The sequence below is a fragment of the Apus apus genome, chromosome Z, assembly GCF_020740795.1.
Source record: "Apus apus isolate bApuApu2 chromosome Z, bApuApu2.pri.cur, whole genome shotgun sequence".
Lineage (NCBI taxonomy): Eukaryota > Metazoa > Chordata > Aves > Apodiformes > Apodidae > Apus > Apus apus.
The window spans coordinates 67659892-67686426 of NC_067312.1; the positions used below are offsets into that span (position 1 = coordinate 67659892).

General features: G+C 37.5%; 1 protein-coding gene across 4 annotated transcripts in view; it reads left to right on the forward strand.

Annotated features, from left to right (window-relative positions):
* Positions 1 to 17946, forward strand: part of PRRC1 (proline rich coiled-coil 1) — a 28609-nt gene extending 10663 nt beyond the window's left edge. For all 4 annotated transcript variants that reach the window (XM_051643272.1, XM_051643273.1, XM_051643276.1 and 1 more), the window contains exons 3-9: positions 857 to 1240; positions 2502 to 2659; positions 4264 to 4366; positions 8809 to 8972; positions 10330 to 10433; positions 13512 to 13614; positions 16402 to 17946. In XM_051643272.1, coding sequence (XP_051499232.1) covers positions 857 to 1240; positions 2502 to 2659; positions 4264 to 4366; positions 8809 to 8972; positions 10330 to 10433; positions 13512 to 13614; positions 16402 to 16611 — 1226 coding nt within the window. In that variant the 3' untranslated portion in view covers positions 16612 to 17946. The remainder of the gene's footprint in view (positions 1 to 856; positions 1241 to 2501; positions 2660 to 4263; positions 4367 to 8808; positions 8973 to 10329; positions 10434 to 13511; positions 13615 to 16401) is intronic.
* The last annotated feature ends 8589 nt before the right edge of the window (positions 17947 to 26535 follow it).

The following is a 26535-nucleotide window of genomic DNA, read 5'->3' on the forward strand; positions in this document are numbered from 1 at the left end:
GTATATTTTAAAATTTATTTTTATCTCGCCCTTTTGCAATTTCTGTGTTTTAAAATATGCATAATATGGTAGTACAGTGGTATGTGTAAATAATTTAGAAATAAATGTGTATGTGTGGGGGGGGGCATGCTCAATTTTTATTGACAGGTGTGCGTGATGAAGTTAGGATTAGTTCAATTTGGTATACCATTTGACTGTCATTGATGTTCAGGCTAAGGCCAGTGAGGTGCTTGAGCTGATCCAACAGCTTACTGTTATATAAAAATGGTAATTTCTGTTTTTTTTACTACATTTTTTTGCTAAAACTGTCTTAGAGAGCAAAATTGCCTTATCCAAGGATCAGCTGAGGGCCAGACTGAAACAAACAGCAGAGGGAATAGGAGACTGGGTGGCAGGGAAAAGAGGACTGCGTTGGTGCTCATTCCATCTCATAGAACCATACCTCTAAAGTAACTCCCACTCTCACAGATACTATGAGTGTACATTTTATTCTTAAACGTGCTCTTCCTGCATCATCCTTATTACTGTTGATTAAGCAGTTACTCGAAAAAACAGTTATTGAAATTTCTGAGGCAAAGATCAGCTGCTATAAATTCAGCAGTGGGTTGTTGATTTATCTTTTTAAGTGTATGACAAATAGAGTCATGCAAGAAAAAGAGTTGTGGTTTACAGGATAAAAACTGAGAGTAATTGGTGATGTATGCAAACTCAAGCAGAACTAAAATTCATTGTGAAGGGAAAAAATACCCAGACCAGGTCAAAACTTATTTGTAAAAAATCTGAGTAATTATGTAACTGAGTCTCTGAGATTAAGGCTCAGTATTTCTAAAATTCCTTTTTTCTCTTTTTTTCCTAGCTTTGTCCAGTCCCCTTGCTACACCAAGCATGTCATCTTCTCCAGCATGCTCCTCACCCTTGCCAGCTGGAGTGTCTTCACTTCCTTCACCTATGACTTCAACTTCTCTTCCTCTTGTGCCTTCTACAATGGTTTCTACTATTGCACCACCTCTAACTCCTGCCCCGCCTCCTGTTGCTCCTTTATCTTTTAGTACCCCTATGTCCCAGTTCTCTACACCTCCTCCATTAAGCTCTAGTACTGGTCCTGGTCTTCCTCCACCTCCCACTGGTCCCCCGGTTTCAGGATTTTCTGTGTCTGCAACCTATGACATTACAAGAGGTCATGCTGGTCGAGCACCACAAAGCCCACTGATGCCATCATTTTCTGCACCTCCAGTCACAGGTAACTTTTTCTTTATATGCTTTCATGTTTGTGAGACAGGATGAGGGATCTGGGTGGCCTTTTTCCACTACCCTGCTGGAGTCCTACAAGTTCAGGTTCTTTATCCTTCTGGACACACCTAATTAATGCAGCACACTCAGAAAAATGGAGAGTAGCCTTTAAAATAGAGTCAAGATCAAGGACAGAGTCCTCTGTAATAGATTTCTGCTAGCATTCAGGCTCACAGAAGAATCTTTTGAGAGCTTTAATTTTTGTTAACTTGCACAAAAAACCCCAGCTGAACATCTCTACATAAGTTTTTAGATCAGAGAATCAACCTTCAGCCATTGTATTTCAACAGAACAATATTTCTAGCTGTAATATCCTAACTCTTGCATTTTTGTTCTGAAAAAGTATCTGTAACCAGCTGTCTATCACGTGACCCCAGCTTCTATTTTCCTGTTTCCAGCCACTAAAATGCATTAGGACAGCTAAAAATACCTACCTTCCATGCAAGCAATTGCTGTAGTTGCTGAACTGATGTAATTTTCTGCTAGTAGAATGGAAACTTGGCTTCAACTGCTCTTAGGTTAGGCTTTTACTATTATTAGTGGTATCTCTTTTAAGTAGTTTGTTTTAGGAAAATGTCTAAAAACACGTATTAATTGTGCAGTGTAGTATAAAAATAACTCCTGATTAAGGCTGGTTTTGGAAAATCTGTTAAAATAGGCTTGAGCAATGGCTCATTCTTAGATTTTTCTACTCTTTGAGTTTTGTTTGTTTTCCTTACAATATGTAAAGTTAGTAATTTGTTTGCTTCTTTTTCTATTGCTACTTATTTCTAGTACTCAAGGTTAGAAAATATCCTACTTCTCTTTTATTATGTATGAGAACATTCCTATATCTTTGTTCAGAGAGTAACACCCATTCCTCTTTGTCCTCTATCAAGGGCTTATTATGAAAATTTGAGTACAATAAAAAGCACCACTGTTAAACTGATCTGCTAAGAAAAATAATAATTATAGTTTAATTTTGTACATAATGTGCAAGCAGTCTCAGTTCTATTAGTAGATATAGTTGGACTCATGTACAGTAGTTTTATCTGCTAATCTTTAATAAGAAGAATTGTTCAGCAGCCTTCAAGAAATGAAGTGAATCAGCCCAGTATTCTTCTGTTCTTCCTGCTCATTTTCCTGTTAAACAATTGTGTGTTGCTACAGTATAACAACTCAAGTGCAGTAATATAAATGAACACTTGTTTTTTATTTTTCCCTCTGACTAGGTGTTTTGGCAGATCCTATTACTCAACAAGCAACTTTCTCATCACCTTTGGCTCCTGGAACTGGTTCTGCAATCACTTTTCCCGAGGAGCATGAAGACCCCAGGGTGTCTACTGCCCCAAGTGGAACACCTGCTGGAGGACTATGGGGTTTTATAAAGGTATGTGGTTTTGCCAGTTACCCTTCACAAGGAATTAACTTTTTTTTACCGACTAGAATAAAACATACCTTATTTTTCAAATACATGTTGCCATAAATTCTGTCTTTTCTGCAGCCTCATGTGCAAGGGGGCTGTTTTTAATAGTGGAGTTTGCTGAAGCTAAGCGTTTGCTCTTTACAGAAGAGGGAGGAATACACAGATGCAAGTTCTAAGATAATTTGAGTGCTTATGACAGGAGGATATACATACCTGACAGGTTCTGTCACATGTTCTTTAATCAGGTGAAGATTTAGAACCTCTTCAAGACCTGAAAGTTAAATTTCTGGAACAACATAACATGCTGTCCTGTGTAATGCATGTTATTTAGTGAAGCAAATACAAGCATGTACAGTTCTAATATTAGATTGAAAGCAGTTTACCAAAGATGATGAGGCTACAAAGATGATTTGAGGGCGGAGCACCTCCCCTATGAAGACAGGCTGAGAGAATTGGGGGTGTTGAGCATGGAGAAGGGTCCAGGGCGAAATTACAGTGGCCTTCCAGGGCCTACAGGAAAGCTGGGGAGGGACTTCTCACCAGACAGGGCAGTGATAGGTCAAAGGGCAATGGTTTTAAACTGAAAAAGGGTAGATTTAGGATGGACATCTGAAATAAATTCTTCATCATGAGGGTAGTAAGGCACTGGAACAGGTTGCCTAGGAAGGTTGTGGAAGCCCCGTCCCTAGAGGTGTTCAAGGCCATGTTGAATGAGGCTTTGTGCAGCCTGGACTAGTGGGAAGTGTCCCTCCTTATAGCAGGGAGGTTGGAACCTAGTGATATGTAACGTCCCTTCCAACCTTAACAAATCTATGATTCTAAGAAATATTTTAAAAGGTTTCTATTTAATAATTTCTGGTGCTTTCTCTCTCACTGAGTCAGTATTGGTAGTTTTCTCCTTGTGATCTTACCTGAATTTATCAAACTTCTGATGAGTTATAGACACTCATTAAGACTATTGGCAGGACACAGGACAGTGTATTTAAAGTGTCTTTGGGTCTGTCAGTAGCTTCACATATGATTTGTTGGAGAATGTAGAACATTTTTCCATCAGTGTTTAGAATCTATTTATAAATTGAGGGCTTTCAACTTAGTTGCTCTAGAAATGTTTCTTAGTAATGGACCATTCAAAAATAGATCCTGTTTTCTTTACAAAGGTTAGAAAAGAGACTCTTCAGCTTCAGTTATCAGTCTAAATCTAGCTACTAGCATCTAGCTAGCATTAGGAATCTACAATTTTGTTAACGCTCAAGGCTTCTGGCCCTACAGTCGGACTAGATCAAGTGTGTTTCCCACCATCACTGATGGGATTGTTTCTGCATTAATGCAGAGGAGCACGTTAAAGATAATGTTTAAACTTTGTATGCTGTAATTGAGAAGTCATGGACTTACAGTCATGTCCTGTAGCATTGGTGGTGAGTGAGGTCTGTAACAGGTGTTACATAGTGTAAATGTGGTAAGAAAAGCACAGAGCAGCTTAATATTAGGGGTTTTTTTGTAGGTGTAGCATTTTTAGTTTCTTGGAAAAAATAAAACAAGAATATGGAAATCTATTTGCTTAAATTTAGGGTGTAGCTGAGAATCCCATGGTGAAGTCTGTTCTTGATAAAACCAAACATTCAGTGGAGACCATGATCACAACACTGGATCCTGGAATGGTTCCATATATCAGTAAGTATTTGAGACAAACCATTAAGTAATACATGTAAATATTAAAGAGGTTAATATAATGGCACGCTGCTTTTACAATTTAAGTTTGTCTATGTATTGTGTTAAATCAGATTCACAGTACCGTACTGATTTCTCAATTGTATTTTCCAGTGAAACTTTCATTCTAGAGGCTGATTTTTTATTTGTATTTTGTATTCTGCTATAGTTCAGATAGTGCCACAGTAATACCTTGAATTCTTACAGTAAAAGATGAGGAAGTTATAAAAAAACCCAAGAAAATGCCACAAACCATGAAGAGACTGTGTCTATAGTCCTTAACTGTTTTCTCCCACCGTCTCTCTATTTAAACCCTATGGAGCTGCATTTAAAATACACTGTATGTGTTCTGATGGACCACATGCTTAAATACTACTTCGTAAGCTATCACATTACAGTTAAAACAAGCCAAAAGGTAGGCATACTTAGAGAGTCACAGGACAGAGCTATTTACATAGCTTTTGAGGCTTTCTTCTGACTTTTGGTTGTTCTAATTTTCTAGACCAATAGTAGTTTTAGGAAATCCAACCAGCTTGAAGCAGTTCCTGAGTCATTTAGTAGGAACATTAAAATTCTTGCATAGTCTAATGAAGTCTGAAGTATTGCTGATCATTGAACCTGGAAGGAAAAGCATAACACTTCAATTACAGCTTGAAAATTGATGAGAAGGAGGAGCATTGTGGTATTCACCATTTCTTGTTCTACTAGACTATGTTGCATGACACACAGAACTGATCTGAGATTTTTCCTTGATTAAGATGGAGAGGCAAAAGACATAATTCGTCCAGAGTGATGGTTTGATTTTGTTTTTTCGGTTTGGGTTGCTTTTTTTTCTATCAGCCTGATAAGCAGTCCTCCTTCGTCTACCCTTGGTCTGCATGTAGGTGAAGCTGAGCAGGAAACTGATGAGGCTGAGAAGGATCTATTAAAATATTTTTACATTTTGTTTTTCAGCTTGATCTGTTCTGTGATCTAGCTAACCACACTGCTGTACTATTGTACTAGTCCAGTGGACAATATGTGGAATAAACAGGGAAGATGACCTAATTATTGAGTAGTAGTTAATTGTCTTACATTTAAGGGATAATAGTGCAGTATCTGACTAGTGAGGAGACAGTGGGATATGAAATCAGTACAAAGGTCAGCCAGCAACTAAGAAAATATATGACAGGAGTAGTGGGATGCAATGCAAAGCTACAGTGAATACTGACTATGTCCAGTTTGGCAAACTCCGTATAAGGTTTCCATTGCAGTTATCATGACTGCCCCTTTTTTAAAACAGGATGTGTCAATACCCAGTGATGGTTTGATAGTTTGACACAGTATTCGTTGGACAGAACATTACCTTGAAGAGAAAGTAATTCTAATAAAATGTTTACTTGTAAGATTCAGTTAGAGTAAGCAAATTTTCTCAAAGTTGTCTTGGAAGGGAAAGCATCAGTGTACCTCATGGCCGTTAATATGTTGCTTTTTTTCTTTTTTTACAGTTGCAGATTGTGGAAATAGGGCAGATATTTGCAAACTTAGTATTTATTTTGATCTAGAAATGTTTTCTGGGATCAACAAAAGACATGTCCTTGACAAGTCACCCCACTTCTTTCTGCTCTCTATGGCTGCAGTTCCAAACGCATTTCAGATTCCTCACGCTAAAGCCTGAAATTACTAAAGCTTTTGAATTAGGTAGTTGAATTACTACTTTATTTTAAATATACATACCTGTAATCTTCTTGCAAACAGCTGAACTGTTCATTATTACATTGCGAAGATGTCATCTGAGGCAAGCACCCAAAATAGAAAATTTTCTTTCTGCATAGGAAGTAGTCACCTTATATAAGCATAAACATCAGTGCTTTTATAACAAAAGATTACAGGGAATCCTAAATTTTACATGGAACTGTCATTTCAGTTTATAATACATAAGGTATAATGATTTTTCATGTTCAAGTTTCAGAGCTTAATTTAATGTTATAGTTCTGTGTCTGAATTTACCAGGGTATATTTAATTCATATATTTTAAGTTTTGATACTTGCATATTACCATAGTGTGTGACAGATCTTCTCACAGATTGTTTCTTTTCTTTCATATAGTCTCTTTGTTCCCATTCTGTAGTATCTGTAATGAACCAAAATACACTTTTGACATATGAATATCCTTCATACAAGGGAACGTAATCTGTATTCTGCTGTTGCAGTACATGAACATGAGGCATGGTTACCATTCTTAAATTACTATACAGTAATTTAGTAGGTACTTTATGGGTTAGTTTTTAGTTACATTAAAAAGTCTTTTAGCACCTTTTCTATCTGTGGATACTCAAGCAAGGCTAACTTAGGCAAAAGGCTGTAGTAAATTTTAATTATTTATGTTAATTTGATTTCTATCAAAAATAAATAAATGAAAAAAGTATACTCTTAGTAATGTTTTAGCTCCGTTCCTATCCAGTGTTTAAAACAATTGCTCAGAGTTCAGTGATGCATACACCCCATTCCATTCAGTAAAGAAATTGATAAATAAAAAGTTTTAAAATAGCTTAAAAATAAATTCAAATGTTTTACTATTGTTCTGGCATATCTCTGGTGATTCTTCATACAAAGATGATGTTTCCAGTAACAGATCTGGTAATGAATACGAACCAAAGAATAAATTGTTATTTTCTTTAAATGTTAAACTTCAAACTGATCATTATCAGTGGAGGAATTTTTCTTACACCAGAATAAATACTGCAGACTTTGTCATCATATTTAATTAGGTCAAGTTTTAGTATTTGGAGGCAAAACCGCTGGGCACTGTTCTTTTTTTTCTTAAGAGGTAGCTTAACATGCTTTCGTACAATCTGTGGGCATGGAAAATGACAGATTAAAAGACTTTATTTATTACTAGATTGCTGTTGTTGTCATGAAAAATGCCCTGCTGGATCAGAGAATCATAAAATGGTGTATGCTGGAAGGGACCTCTGGTGGTTGTCTTGTCCAATTCCCCCTCTTTCAGCTGGGCCAAGTAGAGCAAGTTGCTGAGGACTGCATCAAGGCAGCTTTTGAGTATCTCCAAGGATGGAAACTTAACCACTGCTATGTGCAGCCTGTCCCAGTACTTAGTCACCCTTGCAGTAAAGTTTTTCCAGATGTTCATAAGGAACCTCCTGTATTTCAGTTTGTGCCCATTGCCTCTGCCCTGGTCACCAGGCATCACAGGAAATAACTTGTCTCAATCATCTTTGTAACCTCCCTTCAGAGATTCACATTCGTAAGATGCCCCTGAGTCTTTTCTTCAGGCTGAAAATTCCCAGCTCTGTCAGGCTTTCCTAATAGAAGAGATGCTCCACACCACTGGTTCATTTAACCCAGTATTCTGTCTTCAACAGAAGCATCAGGAGATGCTATATGGTAAATAGCAGTAGAGCTGGTGACTTCTGTAATTTTTTCCCCTTCTACTCTGCCATTATCCACAACCATTGGATTAAGGATAACAAGAGGCATGTCCATACCTGTTATGTGGGTATTATGTACCTGCTTGTGCACACGTTTTCCATTAATTTGTCCTTTACACTTACTGATGCAGTTTACTTAGGCAGCTTTCTCTGATGCCATATTCCATGTTTGAAAAAATTTAAAGCTGTTCTTAAGACAGCTTTCCAGAGCAGGGACAAGTTTAATGAAATGGTTTTTGCATAAATTAATTTAGGCAGTAAAAATTAGCTAGCTGTGATAAAGACACTTTTGTAGTCATTTTAGATTTCTTTTAATTCATGAACTGTTTTGTTCTAAAAAAACTTAGTGAAAACTTATCCTTCTTTGTGGATATACCACCATATGGAAACAGTTCAGAAATACAGCTTTTTGGTTCCATAGTTATTTAATATCTAAAACTAGGATAAAGCTGTAGGGAAGCAGACATGCAATAAAGTGACACTGAAATTCACAGTCTAAGGACAACCAGCAAGTAACGTGAGCCTTTCTTTTAACGCTTATGTAATTTGACAGGTCTTCACTGGATTTTATGAACTTCATCTGTGTTCTTGGTCTCTTTCATTTGGAAGAGTTTCTGTGTCACACCAACATATTCTTTGCTGCTTTCCAGAATACTGAATCAGCCTTAGAAAATGACATTTGAGTTATTCTCCTAAATCCATGAGTTGTCATCTTAAACGAGTGGTATATTGTCTTTTTTTTCAGGTGCTGATCAGCTATCAGTTCCTGTTGTCTATCTTTTGTCTATGAATCAATAAGCTGTTCATTTAACCTTTACTTCCTGATTTAAGTTACTTCTGCTTCTTGTAAGGGCTTTTGTACAGTGCAAGGGAAAGAAGACCAACTAAAGCATACTCTTAAGATGCAGAATGTATTTGAACTAGTTTTATCTTGGGAGTGGGGAAAAATACATGAATATATGTATATGTATTTTGCAGAAACAGGGGGAGAACTGGATATAGTGGTTACTTCTAACAAAGAGGTAAAAGTTGCAGCAATTCGAGATGCCTTTCAAGAAGTCTTTGGAATGGCGGTTGTTACTGGAGAGGCTGCACAGTCTAACATCGCACCCCAACCTGTGGGTTATGCCGCAGGTTTAAAAGTAAGTTGATATATAACAGCACTAAAGCACCTCCAATGTAAAAAGAAAGTGTGGAAATACTCACCCAGGGAATCTGATTTTCCATAAAGGGAAGGTCAGTTTGTGGAATAGGTAAACATTTCCTTTTTATGGCCATCTGAATGATTAGATTAGTTTAAAGTTGCATATTGAAATAGTTTTTGAGGTTTTTTGCCAACACATTCTTAGTGAATTAAGAATATTTATGTTAGTTTTCTTATACTGTCATTTGATTATTATCAGATAATCAAAGCTAATGATAACTGACATTGTGATGCTACTGTAGTTTCAAAGTACATCAGAACTTTTTCTTAGTCTATTACCAGGAACCATTTTGGAAATGTTACGAATTAAAAGACTCTTTGAGACTGAGTTGTCTCCCCACTACTTCAGCAGAGCAAAGATAGCTTGATAAACACTTGTTAGAGATCTTCCTGAATAAGTCCATATTACAATTATAAAGTAATAATTCACTGTGCAGCTTTACAAACAGCTGTGCTGGCTGAAGGGAACGTTAGCAAAGGCTGTTTCACCAGATTAAAAAAATGCACATGTTCATCAAGTGGATATAGGTGCAAACACCTCCTTGACCAATAACTAAAAAATCTGAAAACCATTATTTAGTATTCTGTTTTTTACATGTAAGCAAATAATTTACTCATTAAAAATAAAGTATTTTCTCCTAGCTGCTGTGCATTGTTCTCTGCTAAGTAAATCCTATCCTCATAGCAATATGTTAACTGCTACAATTTTATATGAAGGTAAAGGAAGTTAATGTGTATGTTACTTTACTTGTTTAGCTATTGCAGTGTTGAAGTAGTATTTCTATTGCAATTTTCAGAGTAATAGCAGGTTTGGAGCAAATGGTTGCTACATCTTGGATAGGTACCACAACAAAGAGATTCTCTCCCTTGGTCGTACAAAGTTGGTCCAAAGCTCTTAAAGGATCTGAATCTGACAAATCTTAAGATGTAAAAATGTTACTCTGAGCAACATAAATATATATATATATATATATGCTTTAACTGCTAGTGAAACTTGGCACAGTTGCAGGTTAGGAATTCCTTACTTGCTTATCTAGGTCTTTTTCATGGAAAAATAACCTAAAGATGGTGAGTTTTATCTTTGTTTTTGTTACTGTTGAGGATTCCGTGGTGGCTTTTCATGAGTAGTTGCACTGGGTTTTTTACCTAATGTTGAAACAAGTAATTTTGAAAAATATCTCGTATTTTCTATTTAACTTGAAAAGTATGTTCTAGACTTATTTTTGCATTTATCTGTAAACATAGTATTATGTTGTGCTTCAAAGAGAATATTTACAGCTTATCTTACTATTTAGGGAGCCCAAGAAAGGATAGACAGCTTGCGTCGGACAGGAGTAATACATGAAAAACAGCCTGCTGTATCAGTAGAAAACTTCATTGAGGAATTGCTTCCTGACAAGTAAGAACCTTAATTATATTCAGGGTAGGGGGGCAAAAAAACCCAAACAAAATAAAGGAACATTCTTTGTTGGTATAAGGGGACCTAAAATGAATTGCTGACAGTATCACTGAGCAGAAGAAAGGACAGAATGTGTCTTCAGTATTGCTTTGAAAGACTTGATTTTGGTGATGATGTTCAGTTTTTTATCTGGATGTCTTGAGACTTTAATATACAAAATCCTTGTCAGGGTTTTTCAAGATTCACTATGTGAAAACATGGTGAAGTCATACTGAAATGACAAGAAAATGTAAAAGTTTGAATATGGCTACTGGCTTGCTCACTACGGAGCAAGAAAGAGTGTGTACGCTCTTTCTTTAAAATTGTATTCGGTTCAGAAGATACACTGGGAAATGTTCTGGTGTTGTTTTTAGTGTGATTTTGTCAGACAATGTGTTACATGTTTTCCTTTCACCAAAATATACTTAGGACTTTTAATTTGCTCTGCACAAATATAGCAGTGGTGTTTCCAAATACATGCTCTTTGACAGGCAATTCTTGAATTAGCTTTATAATTAAGTTTTGAAACATTAAGGACAGTGTCATGTTTTTCTTAATGCGAACTTAAATATTTTTTTTTCTACTATTTACTGTTTTCTTCATGTGATGGTCTTCATTTTTTTTTTTACATATAACTGTGCTCTTGCTTCATTTTTAAAGGTACATTTAGTATCCTTGGTGGAAGATGGATGGTGAATTTTATAAATAAATAGAATTTGAAAGTGGTTTGATTTTTGCTTAGGATTTATTTCTGTCTAGTCTGATTTAGATGCTTTATCATATTTCCCCAAAGAAGTAACTGTGACAGTGAGATCTCTGTTTCAAAATAATTGCTGGTTTTGTCCTTTGAATTTACTCATTTCCTACATCTGAAAATACTGTTTGAAGTACTTTGACAGTAAAGTCAGCTGTTGGAAAGGGTCCAGAGAAGGGCCACCAGGATGATCAAAGGCCTGGAGCACCTCGGCTATGAAGACAGGCTAAGGCAATTGAGGCTGTTCAGCCTAGAGAAGAGAACGCTCCAGGGCCGCTTATACCAGCCTTCCAGTACCTGAAGGGGCTACAGGAAAGCTGGGGAGAGGCTTTTCATCAGAGAAGATAGTGTTATAGGACAAGGGGTAATGGTTTTAAACTGAGAGAGGGGAGATTTAGATTAGATATTAGGAAGAAATTCTTCACTATAAAGGTGATGAGGAACTGGAATGGGTTGCCCAGGGGGTTGTTGATGCCCCATCCCTGGAGGTTTTTAAGGCCAGGTTGAACGAGGTTTTGTGCAGCCTGGTCTAGTGGTAGGGTTCCCTGCCCATGGCAGGGGGGTTGGAACCTGATGATCTTTAAGGTCCCTTCCAACCTTAATGATTTTATGATTCTACAATTCTACTCAACATGAAAGAGCTCAGTCAGGACTTCAGCATTTTTGAAAGGAATGCTAGCTCCTGTCCATACATTACAGGCTCCAAGAACATCTTGATCTTCAGTATTAGTTACAGTAGAAACAAAAACTTAATGCATACTTCAATTTTTATTCACTAGGCGACCTTGAAAGCTTCCTTGCCTGATGTTACAAAAAACACTTGTACTAATTTTTGCCCTTGTTTTTTTTTTTTCTACAATGAAATAATAGGTCATGGTGCTAGTAGTTGATTAATTATTGATCTGAAGTGAGCATTGTGGTGTTACAGTTCTAATACGGGAGATGCAGTCAGTGTTATGCTGATACTGTTTATGATACTTGTGCTTTTCCAAATGAGAGTTTCCCAGTGAGCATCCACAAATACTAAGAGCCCTGAACCTAACGCTTAACAGACGATTTACTACTCACAGCTGAACTTTTTAGTTGTCCATCAGGCAGCTGAAGAACATTACTCCCCCTTCCAATCACATGTCCCAGATACTATTTGCAGAAAGTGTTGCAAACTCTTTTATTTGTATTTTACCCTTTAGGTTCTAACTTCTTTAGTAGTTGGGAGCATGTTTTCTTTAGCCGCAAAGCTTTCTGAACAGTTATTATTGCAAGTGAGGTGGTCCTCTCTCCCAGAGCATTCCAGTGCTCCCTTCCCCACTATGAAGATAATGCAAATTAAATACTTCCTCCTGTCTTGGTCTTCCAAACTCTCAACATGAAGCTTATGTGGCCCAGCCAATTGTTTCTTTAAATTGGAGTGTAGCATTTCTTTTTATAACAACATCCTTGCTTCCCACGCTTTGAAGAAGAAAATACAATTTATGTGTAGACAACTACACAACATATATGAAACAACAACTACAATATTTTCCTTTTTAAATCCTTTCTGGTCCTTGGCCTTTATTTTGTGTTCTGGAGTATGTTTCTCCTGTGGCAACACAGCTGTACAACTGTTACAAGAATTTAATACAGTGAGGTAGTGATGATACACTGACCTCGGTTTTCTTTGGATCATGTCAATGTTGGTAATTTTTTATAGGGAGAAATTATTTAATGTTTTGGTAAGCTAGATAGAGAACCATTGCAGGTGCTGTTTCAGTAGCCTTTACTGAGTCTGCTACAACAGGCAGTGCCTTCTCTGAAAGGTACAAAAGTGTTTCTCTGAATAAATAATATAAAAGATTGTTATAGGATTAAACATACAAAAAATCTTCTGAATATAGAACATGCATGATAAATAGATTAATTTTTTTAGTTGTTAGGGAAGATTACCCCAGTGAGAAAGATTATTTCAAAGATTGAATTAAAACTGTAGCATAAGAAATAAAGCCAAAAGAACATACCCGCACATATGCCCACTCCACCAGCTTCCTTTGTTTCTTTGATTTGTAAGTTTCATGTATTTTATGTATTTGTATATATATGATGTTTTTACATGCACAACATGCGCGGTAATTTTATAAATGCATAACGTTGATATATGCATTTTTTACTTGAAAAATACTAGAATACTTTGATGAAACTCATTATTATTTCATTTTTAGTAGAGTTTGTAAAATGGTCGTAATTCAACAGCTAACATTAAAATACTGAGTATCACTCAGAAAAGTAAAGTAACCTGCACGTCGTTACAGGTGGTTTGACATTGGATGTCTGATTATTGAGGATCCAATTCATGGAATTCATCTGGAAGCTTTTACCCAAGCAACACCAGTGCCTTTGCAATACGTCCAGCAGGTAAGTTTTCCGTTTTCATACCAACGTTAGATTAATAGTTGAGACGTAAGACTGAAGTTTTAATTTCATTTTTTATGTCAATTCTTACTGACATTTACTCCACTTCAATGTCTGAATTTATGAAATGAGGACAAAAATTATTTTTTAGTCATATTGATAAATTACCTAAAAATCTTTAGGCATTTGTGGCAAACCAATTCTTGATCATCAGTGTCATTCTGCAGTGCATAGCACTTGGAAATACTAGTTTTACTTTTCTATTAACAAAGAATAAATATTCCAGGAAGAAATTAACCAAGAGGAAATAATTAACCAAGAAAAAATTAACCACAAAGGCATACTCCCTCAAAAAGTAAATATAAAGGGGAGATCTTTGCAGCTTTCGTAATCCACTGAGGAAGTGCAGTAAGCAGTCTTACCCATCCAAAGGCTTGGTTTCCTCTCCGTAATTTATTTCACACATGTATTGGAGTTTCATCCAATACCAACAAAACTGTGCAGTGGTGAGGTGTCTATGCACACGTGTACGTGTTAGCAGTGAAGTTATCTCTTCATTTAGGCACAAGTTTATAAATTAAGACCTTACTACTCAATTTTTAATAAAGCTCATAAACCCTCAGTATTTACGTTGTTCATTACCAGCAAACAAACCGCACACGGAACTGATCAGTTGCTTGAAAATATAAAATAAGTAATAGAATCATAGATTCATAGAATATGCTGAGTTGAAAGGGACCCATCAGGATCATCGAGTCCAACTCCTGTCCCTGTGCAGGGCACGCCAAGGATCACACCATGTGCCTGAGAGCATCATCCAAATGCTTCTTGAGCTCAGGCAGGCTTGGTGCTGTGACCACTTCCCTGGGGACCTTGTTTTGGTGCTCAACCACCCTGTGGGTGAAAAACCTTTTCCTGATACCCAACCTAAACCTTCCCTGATTCAGCTTCCTGCCATTTCCCTGAGTCCTGTCATTGGTCACAGGAGTGAAGAGGTCAGTACCTGCCCCATCTCTTTCCCTCGCAGGGAAGCCCTAGACTGCAATGAGGTCACCCCTCAGCCTCCTCCGCTCCATGCTGAATAATCCAAGTGACCTCAGCCGCTCCTTATAAGTCATCTCATCCAGACCCTTCACCATCTTGGCTCTCCTTTGCACACTCTCCAATAACTTGATGTCCTTTTTATATTGTGGTGCCCAAAACTGCAGGCAGTGCTCAAGCTGAGGCCGCACCAGTGCAGAGTGGAGTGGGACAGTCACCTCCCCTGACCAGCAGGCAATGCTCTGCTTGATGCACCCCAGGACAGGGTTGGCCCTCCTGGCTGCCAGGGCACACTGCTGGCTCACCTTCAGTTTGCCATCAACCAGGACCCCAGGTCCCTCTCTGCCACAGTGCTCTCCAGCCACTTGTTCCTGGTCTGTACTGACCACCAGCGTTGTCCTGTCCCAGGTGCAGAATCCAGCACTTGCCCTTGTTAAACTTCATGTGGTTGCTGACTGCCCATCTCTCTAACCTGTCGAGGTCTCTGCATCTTTCTGCAAGGCCTGACTGCCCTGAAGGGAGGTGACAGCTCCTCCCAGCTTTGCATCATCAGCAGACTTGCTTAGAATTCCTTGGAGTCCTGCTTCCAAGTCATTGATGAAGATGTTGAAGAGGACTGGGCCTAGGATGGAGCCCTGTGGGACTCCACTAGTGACTGGTCACCAGCCTGATGTTACTCCACTGTCACTCTTTTTGCTCTACCTGTGAGCCAGTTGCTCACCCATCGTATGGTGTGCTTGTCCAGCTGTATGCTGGACATTTTGTCCAAGAGAATACTGTGAGAGAGCAAGACATGGCTTTTTTCATACCTTCAGAGTTAATTTTTTCCTAGTCATGCTGTTACATATTTCAATTCACTTACACATAACGTGTTGGTGAGTCTTTGGGCTTTTAATTACCTGCATGCACCCATTGTTACCTTTGTTTCCATTATGTCTTTTCTAGAATCAGAATGGGTTTCTCTCAGTGGTGTGCAAGAAACATATATTTGTATAAGTGCAGTCCATTATCTTTAAGCAAAATCTAGATTACAACAGACTAAGAATTGAGAAGAAATATCAGTTAGGCATTGTTACTTGTTATTTGCAGTACTAAAGATTTAATAGAGGCAACATTAAAAGTAATTACATTCCTCAAAATTCTTGCTATGTGTTTTACTGTTCATTGTAATGGAATTTGTGGTAATCTGTCTGTACATAAAAGACATTTTTTGTTAATGTCTTTTCTGATGGCATAGAGTTTCTTGAGCACATAATATGAGACTCATGACTCACCGTAACTCTGAATATTACTTGATTTGAGGAAGAAAAAAGATGGATTTGAGGACTTGCTTTTGAGAATCTTTTTCCATTAGCAGACTGGGTGTCATCTTGTTTTTTGCTGAGCCAGAAATTGCAGTTGCAACCATTATGTGAATACTACTGCAAGGTTGTTTGCAGTTTTTTATTTATTCTAAATTTACTGGTTTTTAACAGTAAAAATACAAAATGTCTTTATGCTCTTAAGCATTGCATTTTAATTTTACAGTGTTTGTATGTCATTTGGATCACGGTACATACAAATCTAAAAAGTACAACTTTTAGACAAATTATTGGTCAGTCTGAAATTTCGATTCTGACACCCTTTAATTTGCCATGTAATCCTACTGTTACGAGAATGATTACTTACAAAAGTTGGTAATGGTGAGGATAGAAACAAAACTTAGCATTTCTAACTCTTTCAATAACCACTTCTCTAAATGTTACACAGGCTAAGAGTCTGACTCCTCAGGACTACAATCTAAGATGGTCAGGCCTGTTGGTGACCGTGGGTGAAGTGCTGGAGAAGAGTTTACTGAACGTCAACAGGACTGATTGGCACGTGGTGTTCACTGGCATGTCCCGTCGACAGATGATCTACAGTGCAGCTAAGGCTCTAGCAGGAATGTACAAGCAGCACTTACCACCCAGGACCGTTTGAAAGAAGGCTGGTCCATCACACTAAGGAATGCTGGTTTTGATTCTAGAATTGAAGCAAAAGCTACATGTTGTAATTCTCAGTGGATACAACACAGATTTGTAATCTAACTGTAAACTGTGGTTTACTTTTTAAGAAGTGAAGATAATATCTGATAGTGGAAATCAGCAATTGCAATTTTTAAATACTATATGATTTCCAATATGATTCACAAAAAAGGATATCAGAACAAACATACATTTTGGGGATATATGGCACAAATAGCATTACAGTTTGTAAAGTGGAATGTGCTATTATTTGACACTTTACCAGGCATTTGCTGAGATACTTTTGTTAGTATGCATTTTTAAAGAAGGAGTTTATTGTGTAGCTATTTCTATTATATTAGTTATATAAACATGTTGACAGTGTAACATGTATGTTATATATACATTTCAATCCAGAGAGACTACCTTCTGTGTTAGATGTTTTTTTGGGGCCTGTACTGAGGTGGCATTAGACAACTCATAGGTTTGGTGTCTGCATAGAAGTTCTCAGAGGTGATGCTGAGTAATTTTTACCATACATAACAGTGAGCTGCTAAAGAAGAGCACAAATCCATGCCCCATTAGTTGAAGTAATTGCTAGATAATTTTGAAATCTCAGTTTCCATGCTGCATATTTTTTCTTTTTATGTAACAGTAATGAAATTCATGTCCCATTAAAACACTAGACAAATTTCAAGTTGCTTCAGTGGGTTTTAGATCAAGGACCACATATGCATGAAATTGTCAGTAGTTTCAACAACATAATTTACTCAGTGCTTCCAAACGTCATCTCTTATATGGAATTATGTAATGTCTTCTACCAAGTCATGGTTGCTAGCAATTTTATATAGAAAATTGTGAGATACTTACCACTTGCTTTGCTATTCTGGGTTTTATAAACATTTTTATGTCTTAATGCCTTCTTAATGTCATGAGCTCACTGTTTCTCGTATAAGTCTTCAGTGGTGTCTGATTTTTTTCCTGGCTATAAATGCCCTCTGTCCATGCTCACACAATCTTAAATCTTTATTTACAAATATGGAAGTAATTGTGAAGGAAATATTTTGGTAATAATAGTTTTTTTAAGAAATTGAAGAATAAATACTTTTTGTTTGCCTTAAAGAAGCAGTTTTTCAGCTTGTATCACTCTGCCTTTACTTTTCCTAAATGCTTTCAGAGAACCTTTTTGTATACAATCTACTGTTAAGCCAGCTCATATTGTACTCAGTGAAAGCCAGTCTATTTCCAAATAATATATTTTGCCTTAATTGGCTTACTCTGTACGTTAGTTGAATAAATGTTTTTTTTCCTAGAGGTTTGTATCTATTGAAAAGGTTTATTTCTTTTTTTCATATAGCTGATGAATACTGAAATTATATTTATATGGTCAAGTTACAGTTTTGACACATACTTTAATGGCTACCTTGTTTGAGGAATTTCCATTTTCTTTCTCCCTTTCCTGACCCTGGCCTTCCCTATTTTCAGAGGTGGTAAGAGTAGAGTCAGAAGGCTGCTTCTCATTTTGCAGCACCTGGTTCATTGTGGTGACATTCGTCCAGCATTCCAGCTATCTTATGAGGCTGCTAGTGTGGCATACTCCCAGGGTGCTCTGGCCTGCCTTAGAGGATTTTTTAGGTGTGTATTCTCCTTTAGAAATTTGCTTTCTTTAAACCAAAATGACATGGATGAATTTTGGATAAAGTTCAGGTAACATCTGGCTTTTTACCATCTGCTGGGTCATGTTGTGGGCAATAGTAGGAGAGGAAGCTAAAGGACACAGACATCATGCATTGTTTATATTGAAAACTTAGAAGTTAAAACATATCTAAGTTAAATATTATATCTAAAAATCTTAGATATAAGAGAAAAATTATATATCAACTTAGAAAAGCAGAAAGCAGAACTTCTTTGGACGCATAAAAACAATTCTGAACTGCCAGTCAACTCTATAGATACAGCTGAAGAAGCCATTTCTGCAGCTTTGTGAGTGGGTAAGTTTGCTCAAATATGAGTGTCGTAAAAGAAAGAGCAGGAAATCCCCACATTTGATGATGGAGGATATCAAGGAATGTTGAAAATGGTCCTGAGGATACATCCAGAAGGAGGAGACACCAGCCATATTAATTGCTGTGTTGTATTTCTGCATTTGGAATTGCTTTTCTAGTTGTTTTGTTTACTGTATATTTTATAACAAGCAGCACTGAAAGCAATTTTCCTTGACCATGGGCTTGTTCAGTGCTCTCATGACGTTTCGGAGCTACTTGCCTCAGCAAGGAAATGCATGTTGATAAACAACATTGTAAAAAGAACACAACTTGACCTGACCCACTTCTGTTGTAGCTCCTGCCTTGCTGCAGTCAAATGTAAAAGCCTTGAAATGGGCAGGGAGCAGAAGGCCAGGCTGCAAGAGATGGTCTGCATCTGAAGGTAAGCCAAAATGTAGTAATAACTGCATGCTGTGATACGGTGTTGGTGGCACTGATTGTGTTTGCTGTATGATGGTAGTGTAATTTAATTCACTGCCAACATGTGGTCAGTTCAGTTCCTTGAGTCTGGGGTGTGATAGGTGATTTCACCAGTGCTTCTCAGCACTGCCTAGTCCCTGTTTCACGATTGACAAAGATGTCCTGTGAGCATGCTAAAATGCTTTTGCCTATTATACTACCATTTTTAAAAGAGTGTTTTTGGCAGATGCAGCCAAATTCATTAAATTGAAGCCAAAGCTGTTGAAGCAGATCCACATAATCTTTAAACTGAGATGGGGTTTTTAAAATGGTGGGGGTAGTTCTGCTATTGCCTGGTACCGTAAGAAGCAACACTTGCTCCTGTGCAACCCCTCTCATGCCAAGTGCTTAAATGCTCTGCTTTGTTCTCATTAAGATAGAGACTTAAGTCACTTGTGCATTGCAGAGTGGCAGTTTAGTTGTGGAGAACATTATTTCAGGTTGAACTTAAGAAGATTTGTATAAGCTAATAAAAGATGGATCAATCTTCAGAAGCATCAGCACAAGGATTTTATATGTAGGAAGAATATTGGATTTTTATTCTTAGGCAAAAAAATAGTTTCAGGAGTTAATGCAACTGTTGAAATAAATGAGAGCCAATGCCTGCTGGTGGGTGTGGAAGCCTTTAAAATTCCTTGCTTATGTGATGCCAGCTCTAAGAGTCACTTGAAGAATTTTTGTCTGGTTTTGCTAGTGAGATTTTAGTAGAACAGAGGCTAAAGTATTTTCCCCTATTTTTAATTCTAGTTCATTTGCTTGAAGGAGAAAGAACTTGATAGGCCAGAACTGAGAAAGGAAATTTCTCTGGAGTTTGCTGCAATCACTCAGTTGCCCTGGCCGTTTGGTAAAAAAATGAGTGTTTAGAACACATATTAAGACTTAGTTTTATCTCCTTGTCCCACTATTCTGGTCCCATGATTAGTATATCCATTCTGTAAAAAAAATTTAAAAAAAGGATACTCCATAATTTTGGGAGTACCTTTAGCTTTACTTAAAAGTTACCCAAGAGGTCCAAGCAGAATACTTTGCAAAAAGAAGCCAGATATTTGCCTCAGTAGTAGTATCCTCAAAAAGAAGAACGAATACCTGCCAGTGACAGGTACATAGTCTAATTTTATTCTAGTTAGTGCAGGTGAGAACAGAAGGGAAAACACAGGAATGTGTTTTGGCTCTAGATACCTTTGGATTGGATGATACTCTGCAGTGAAAACTTCAGCTATGCTTTTTCAAAACACTTGTGAGTTGTGTCAAGGTACAGGTGGTTGCAGTGTGGCTCTGTGGGCTGCATTTCCATCTTTATCTTGTTGTGTTGCCCTGCCCTAAGAATACTCAATACAGAATAGCAAAGCTTAAAATGAAATATGTGCTGCAAATATATGCCAGGGTCAAATACAGATCTGTTGTGATTGATTTGAATTCACTAAAGATGCAGCAGGCATAAGTAGGAGCAAATAACTATTACTTACTATTTTCAGCTCTTCAATGTGTGTAAGTACTCTCTAGAACAAATCTACTAGCATGGCCTCTCTGTAAGATTAGATATATTAATATCAGACATGACGTCACAAATGAGGACTTTGAGAAGAGTGTGACTGTGTTATCAATAGAGAAGGGCTGGAAATTTAAAGACGCAAAAACTTTTGCTCAGACTGCTGAACAGCTTTTTGTCCTAGAAAGTATATAGTTGTCCCAGTTCTTATGCTGTGGCCTTAGTCAGACATTGACCTTTCAAGCAGCTGTAGTGGCTTAAGGTATTACTGCTCTGTTGGTGGAGTTTTCTTCCCCTGCAGATCTCCTAGCAGAGTAAGCTCTCTCAAAATCATCCAAAGTTACCTTGGGCTACTTTCACACTCTGTCTTGGCTGCAGCTGGACGAAGTTGAAAAGTTGCTGCTCTGGGCCTGACCTCAATTTTTTCCTCACAGCACCATTCAGAACAGTACCACTCTGTTAGAAAAAATCTCGGTTATGAAATTCCCCATACATTCGTTGAAACTAAGAACTTTTACCCAGCTGCCCCTCTCAAAATTTGCCATAAAAAAAAAATCTTTGAAGAAAGAATGGCACACACTGAGCCTGCTGAAACAGCAAATATAATTTGGAGGAACATCATGATCCAAAATCAGAAACAAACCAGCCTCGGTGACTGCTCATATACTTCCCAGAATATTCTCCTCTGACAAATGTTTTTAGAAATGCGTTCCAATACCAGTCCCCTTTTTTAGGCACCCACTCAACTTGGCCAAGATAGTGAGCCATGGCAGAAGAAGGCAAAGAAAATAATGAAGTGTGAAGGGATGTGAAAGCAATCAGGAGAGTACCAGAGAAGCAGGAAATTCTAGTGAGGAATGGAGGAGAAGGTACAGCCCTGGATGCAGGAGGTGGTAGTGAGTAGCTGAGAAATCACACTGGGATTTAGAATAATTTGTGTATCTGTTCTTGCTGATTTTGGCCGTCTTTAGGAGAGCACAATCATATATATGCAAACTTTGCAGCAGAGGGGTTTAGCACAGTTGTGATTCAGTATCTGTTTTCAATGAAGTTAACAAGTTGCCTTTGACTTCTACCCTTGCATGCAGCATGGGGTAGGTTTTTCAATTAGTGATTTTCAAGTGGTAGGTATTTGAAGAACTTCTTTAAGTGTAAACCTGTGAAAAAAAAAGTAAAAATTCTTAAGGATATTTGTAAAAGTAGCCTATTTTAATACTATTTTAGTGTTGTGTAAACTTTGCAGATGGAAAATTAGAGTTTATCACTGAACATTACTCCTGCTGAAAGACAGAACTCTGTGTGTCTAGTTTACCATTATATTTAATAATTTTTTATTAAGCAAATGTAAAAAAAAAAGCCATAATTTTTTTCTTTCTGTTAGCAGTCACTGAAATAAGTAGCAAATGAGAACATTCTGTATCCCATTAGAAGTTGTTAACAGATTTGAAAACCAGAATAAAATAGCTTCAAACTTGGTTAATTTTCAGATGTGGATTTTAACTTCAACAATTAAGTCTGTCTGTAATCTATCAAGAACTCACATTTTGACATCCTGAATCTTTCAGCCGTTTGGCTTGGACTTTATGGCTCTATTCCATCCATAGTTATACAATTAAGGAAAAACTATTCACATGAAAGTGATGGTGTATAGAGCTACAGTTCCTAAAAGGAAAAAATGCCAATTGGTTTGATTTATTGTCTCATTGTGCAGAATTCTGTCAAAGCTTTAGGTATTCCAGCCAGTTGACTTTGTAAAGCTGCCAGATTATGACCTGGCAATTATGACACAGCGCTGCAGAGGAGTAACAGATCCAAAACTAGTCAGCTGCTGCTTCTGAGCTAATGCAGTGATTTTTCATGTACTGGAATCAAAGTAGATTTAGCTTTAAAAGTATTATTTCTAGGTATTTTTACATTCCATGTAGTCATGGACTTCCCTGTAAAATACAGAAGTACCTCATATAGTAGAAGGAAGAGCAGATGAGTTGTATTTCCAAGGTTATGTTGGCTTTCTTTACAAAATTACACAGAATTCTGTGTTACATCTGGACTTTTTGGTATTAATCACAAAAACATGCATCCTTAAAAGTATGCTCAGTGACTGGAGTAAATGTGATTTTAAATATATTTTTTTAAGACCTACTGCTAAATATTATTCATCAAGGCTTTCAAGCCTTTTTTAATCTATATTTATCATATAATCGTAGAATGGTTAGAGTTGGAAGGGACTTTAAAGATCATTGACTTCCAACTCCCGTCTGGGCAGGGACACCTCCCACTAGATCAGGCTGCTCAGAGCCCCATCCAACCTGCCCTTGAACGCTTCCAGGAATGGAGCTTCCACAACTTCTCTGGGCAGAGAAGTTCAGCCTGGTAACAAAAGAGTATAGTGGTTGCCCTGCTTGTGTGCTAAAAATAGATTAAGTCTTCTCGTGAGAAAATTAGTAGGTAAAAGATACGGGCTTAATTAAACTCTCTTGACTGACTGCTTTTATCATCTTGGAACAAGCTGTGAAAGGAACAGCATTTAGCCACAGTGAGAAGCACCCTGAATTTATTTTTTTCCTCAAGTGTCAAACAGGGACCTGTTCTGTCTCCTTTTACAGTAGACCACAAGTGAGTGCATAGTGCTTAGTGATCGTTTTCATTATTTAATTCTTAACAATTGCAGGAACACCTGTTGCAAGCTCCATGAGTTCTTGCAAATTTGCAGCAAGTTGTATTTTGTGTAGGGAATAAATTGACCAGTAGTGGGATTCTGATACAGCTGTGCCATCCAACAAGAGGTAAAGTGTTGCAATAAATCCAATCAGGATTTATTGGGGCCGAGTAACGACATGACGACCAATATGATCTTGTATATCATTCCAGTTTATTGTTAGTTCATTTACTCCTTATATACTTTAAGTTACTGTCCGCATACCTGTGCATGCAGACAGATACCTTATGTGATTGGCTAAAGATCACTGTTCACGCAGCAGACTTTGTTTTGCTATTGGTTAGGCATTACATTATGACTTTGTTCACTACACTAGGCCTTTATGCATTCTAAGCACTAGATAGATACATTCTGCAGTCTTCTCATCTGTCTTCCCATCCTTGGATGCCCAAAGAAGATACATTTCCTCAGGTTCCCAAGGCTAAAGACAATCCTGGCTTTAAAGAAGAACAATGACTAGTTTCATACTCTGCTGCTACAGCAAGGATTATTAAATTCTCCCAAGCTTGCAAAATTATGTCCCCTCTGTATGAGAAATTCTGCCACAACTGGCTGTATTAAAAATTCCTCCACAGTAAAAAGCAGTATTTTGCAGAGCAACAGGTTTAGAATGTCTTCCCAGACAGTCCAAACAGTTATCCTGTAATCAATGGTGTACCTGAGGTGGTGCTGTGGAATGAATGAGTATAGTTATGCACATGCAGGGCAGATACTGCAATTTGGGTTTTGATACAATGTATTAAAAATAAACAAAATGAGCAAACGTGTCTGAAGGGGAAAGGACAGGTGACTATTTGGTTTTAGTGTAATGGGAGATAATGTAATCAATAATTGCACTGTTACATGGTTCTTTTTATATGTGGATCTCAGACTGTTTATAAAAAGGCACATTCCTATACTTAAAAGGTTGTAAGCATTACGAGGTCTCCTTTTTTCTATATAGATGCAGTCCTTTGTATCTGCAGAGCTTTTTCTCTTGGACATTGCAAGTCAGCAATACTGGACATACAAAATTTGGTCTTAAATTGATAAGTCTAAGAAATTAAAATTATCACTAAGGGTAAAGTGTTTTAGTTTTGTTTTTTTTTAAGTACTACAAGTCCCATGAATCTGAGGGCATGTTCTCTTCCCACCAGTGACAGCCAAATTAGTGAGCAACTCTGGCTACAAACTTGAGAGTGAGCTCCCAGTTTCTTACTGCTTTTGGGGCCCTGAGGTGCAAGCAAGAAAAAAAAAGCTGATGTCTACAAATGCCATAGCCAACTTCAGGTGGGTTTTGGAGTTCTGTTTCTAGTTCTCATTAGCTGTATAGGAATCCACCCATGGTGGGAACAGTACATTTCTCATAGGAAGCAGTGGAAAACCTAGCCAATAATGAAGTATGTAGGGCAAAGCTGAGGAGGGAAGGAGGGAAGCCTAACTGCAGAGGGTATCAAGTGAAAGGATAAGGATGAAGAGTTGAAGCTGTATATGGGAGACTAAGATAGTGAAGTAAAGGAGGGTGAAAGCATGTGGGTCAGACCTGGTGGAAAATCCAGCCACTCTTAATTATGGCACATGTGGCTGTATCTTCTCTTTCTGCTGTAACTATCAAAAACAACTTCAGAAGGCACTGCATGAGAAACTTTGCCTTTCTTACTTATTCTTGGAGGCCTGTATGATACTGTGTATGAAGTGGTTGAACATACACATTTACAGATTAGATTTGCACACTGAAAGGGAATAAAGACCATCTGTTACCTGATTACAAAAAGCTTTACTAGCAAAGTCCATACAATACAAAACATAAAGTAATGTTTTAGCACACCATTTTAGACAAAAGAAACAAAAACAATTCTACATTTTCTTAAGTTCCTGTCCAGTAGTAAAGTTTCTTGTAGTAGGAAAGGAAAAGTTTTGTCATTTTGCAGACAAAATACCTTTGTATCATTTTTTAAGTGATCTAGTCTTTGCTAATCTTAGTTACCTCTCACTGCAGGCTGTTTATATTACCTACAGTTTGCTCTTTTTTTTGATGCAGAAGCATACGTCTCTCGCCTGTTTCTGTTGACTGAAGCATGACTGGTTTTGGTCAAGAACTCAATCTTTTGCTACTTTAAATACGGCTATTCACTGGCTGTGATCAAAACCACCCTTCTAGTTAGTGCTAGGTGAACTCATCTGACATTAAAAAGAAGAGCTGAATAAACACTGTTTTGTGAGAGCAGATCTCTCCAGTTCATGTTGGCACATATTTTCAGGATGAAGTTGAGCAAAACATCTTGCCTCTGCCAGTGTAGCATCCTTCTAACTGTGGAGCTGCCTGATTTCCTTTAAATTTGTTTTTTACAATAAAACCATATTTTTGAAGCCATTCAAAGCATCTACTCAGAAAACTGCTACTTGTACAGAAATTTCTAGCAAATTCCTAGTAGACAGGTATGAATAAGTTACGATAGTATAGTTTGAGTGCATGTATTTTTATTTACTGGGGTTTGTATAGTGAGGGGGTAATGTTTCTTGGTAAAGAATGGAGTTGTGTTTTCTACACATCTTCAGTGCTGTAGGGTCTGTAGGAAGACAGCTAAGAGGCAGAAAATCTAACAGTCATCTGTAAGCAATCACAGACACCATATGTTTATGCACCCTCTCCCTGGGTATTTATATAAAGGGACTGTTGCTTGCAAAAGTATCAGAACAAAGGGAATTTGTATCTGTCCATGTATTTATTTATAGTCACCCCATTGTGTTTAAATACCCTAACACCTTAACATTTTTATTTCTTTATCTCTTACTTCATTTGGTGAAGGTGTAATATTCATGGAAAGCTACAATTGAAAGGATCCAGATGTTTTGACATTCCTCTGATGGGATGTGAGGCTGTTTGCTGAGAAAGCTAGATCACTGTAAATGCAACAGCAACCCCTTTCAGTTTGACCGTGCCAGTATTTTGGCAATGGCAAGTTCCCATGAAGTAAATGTTTGTGTTCACTTCCTTCCTTCTTTACATGCATTTATCCATTTGAGAGCCTTAGTGCTGTACTTCTATATTAATTTTCTGGGTTGCACGTGCTGTGTACTGAAAGCATTTGGCATTTTAAATTTTGGATGTGTAATCATCCCTCACTGTGTATCTTCTGTGTCCTCTCTAAAAGTGAGATGAGCTACTCTGAAAGCAGACCTGTGATTATCTACCCTGGGAATACCAAT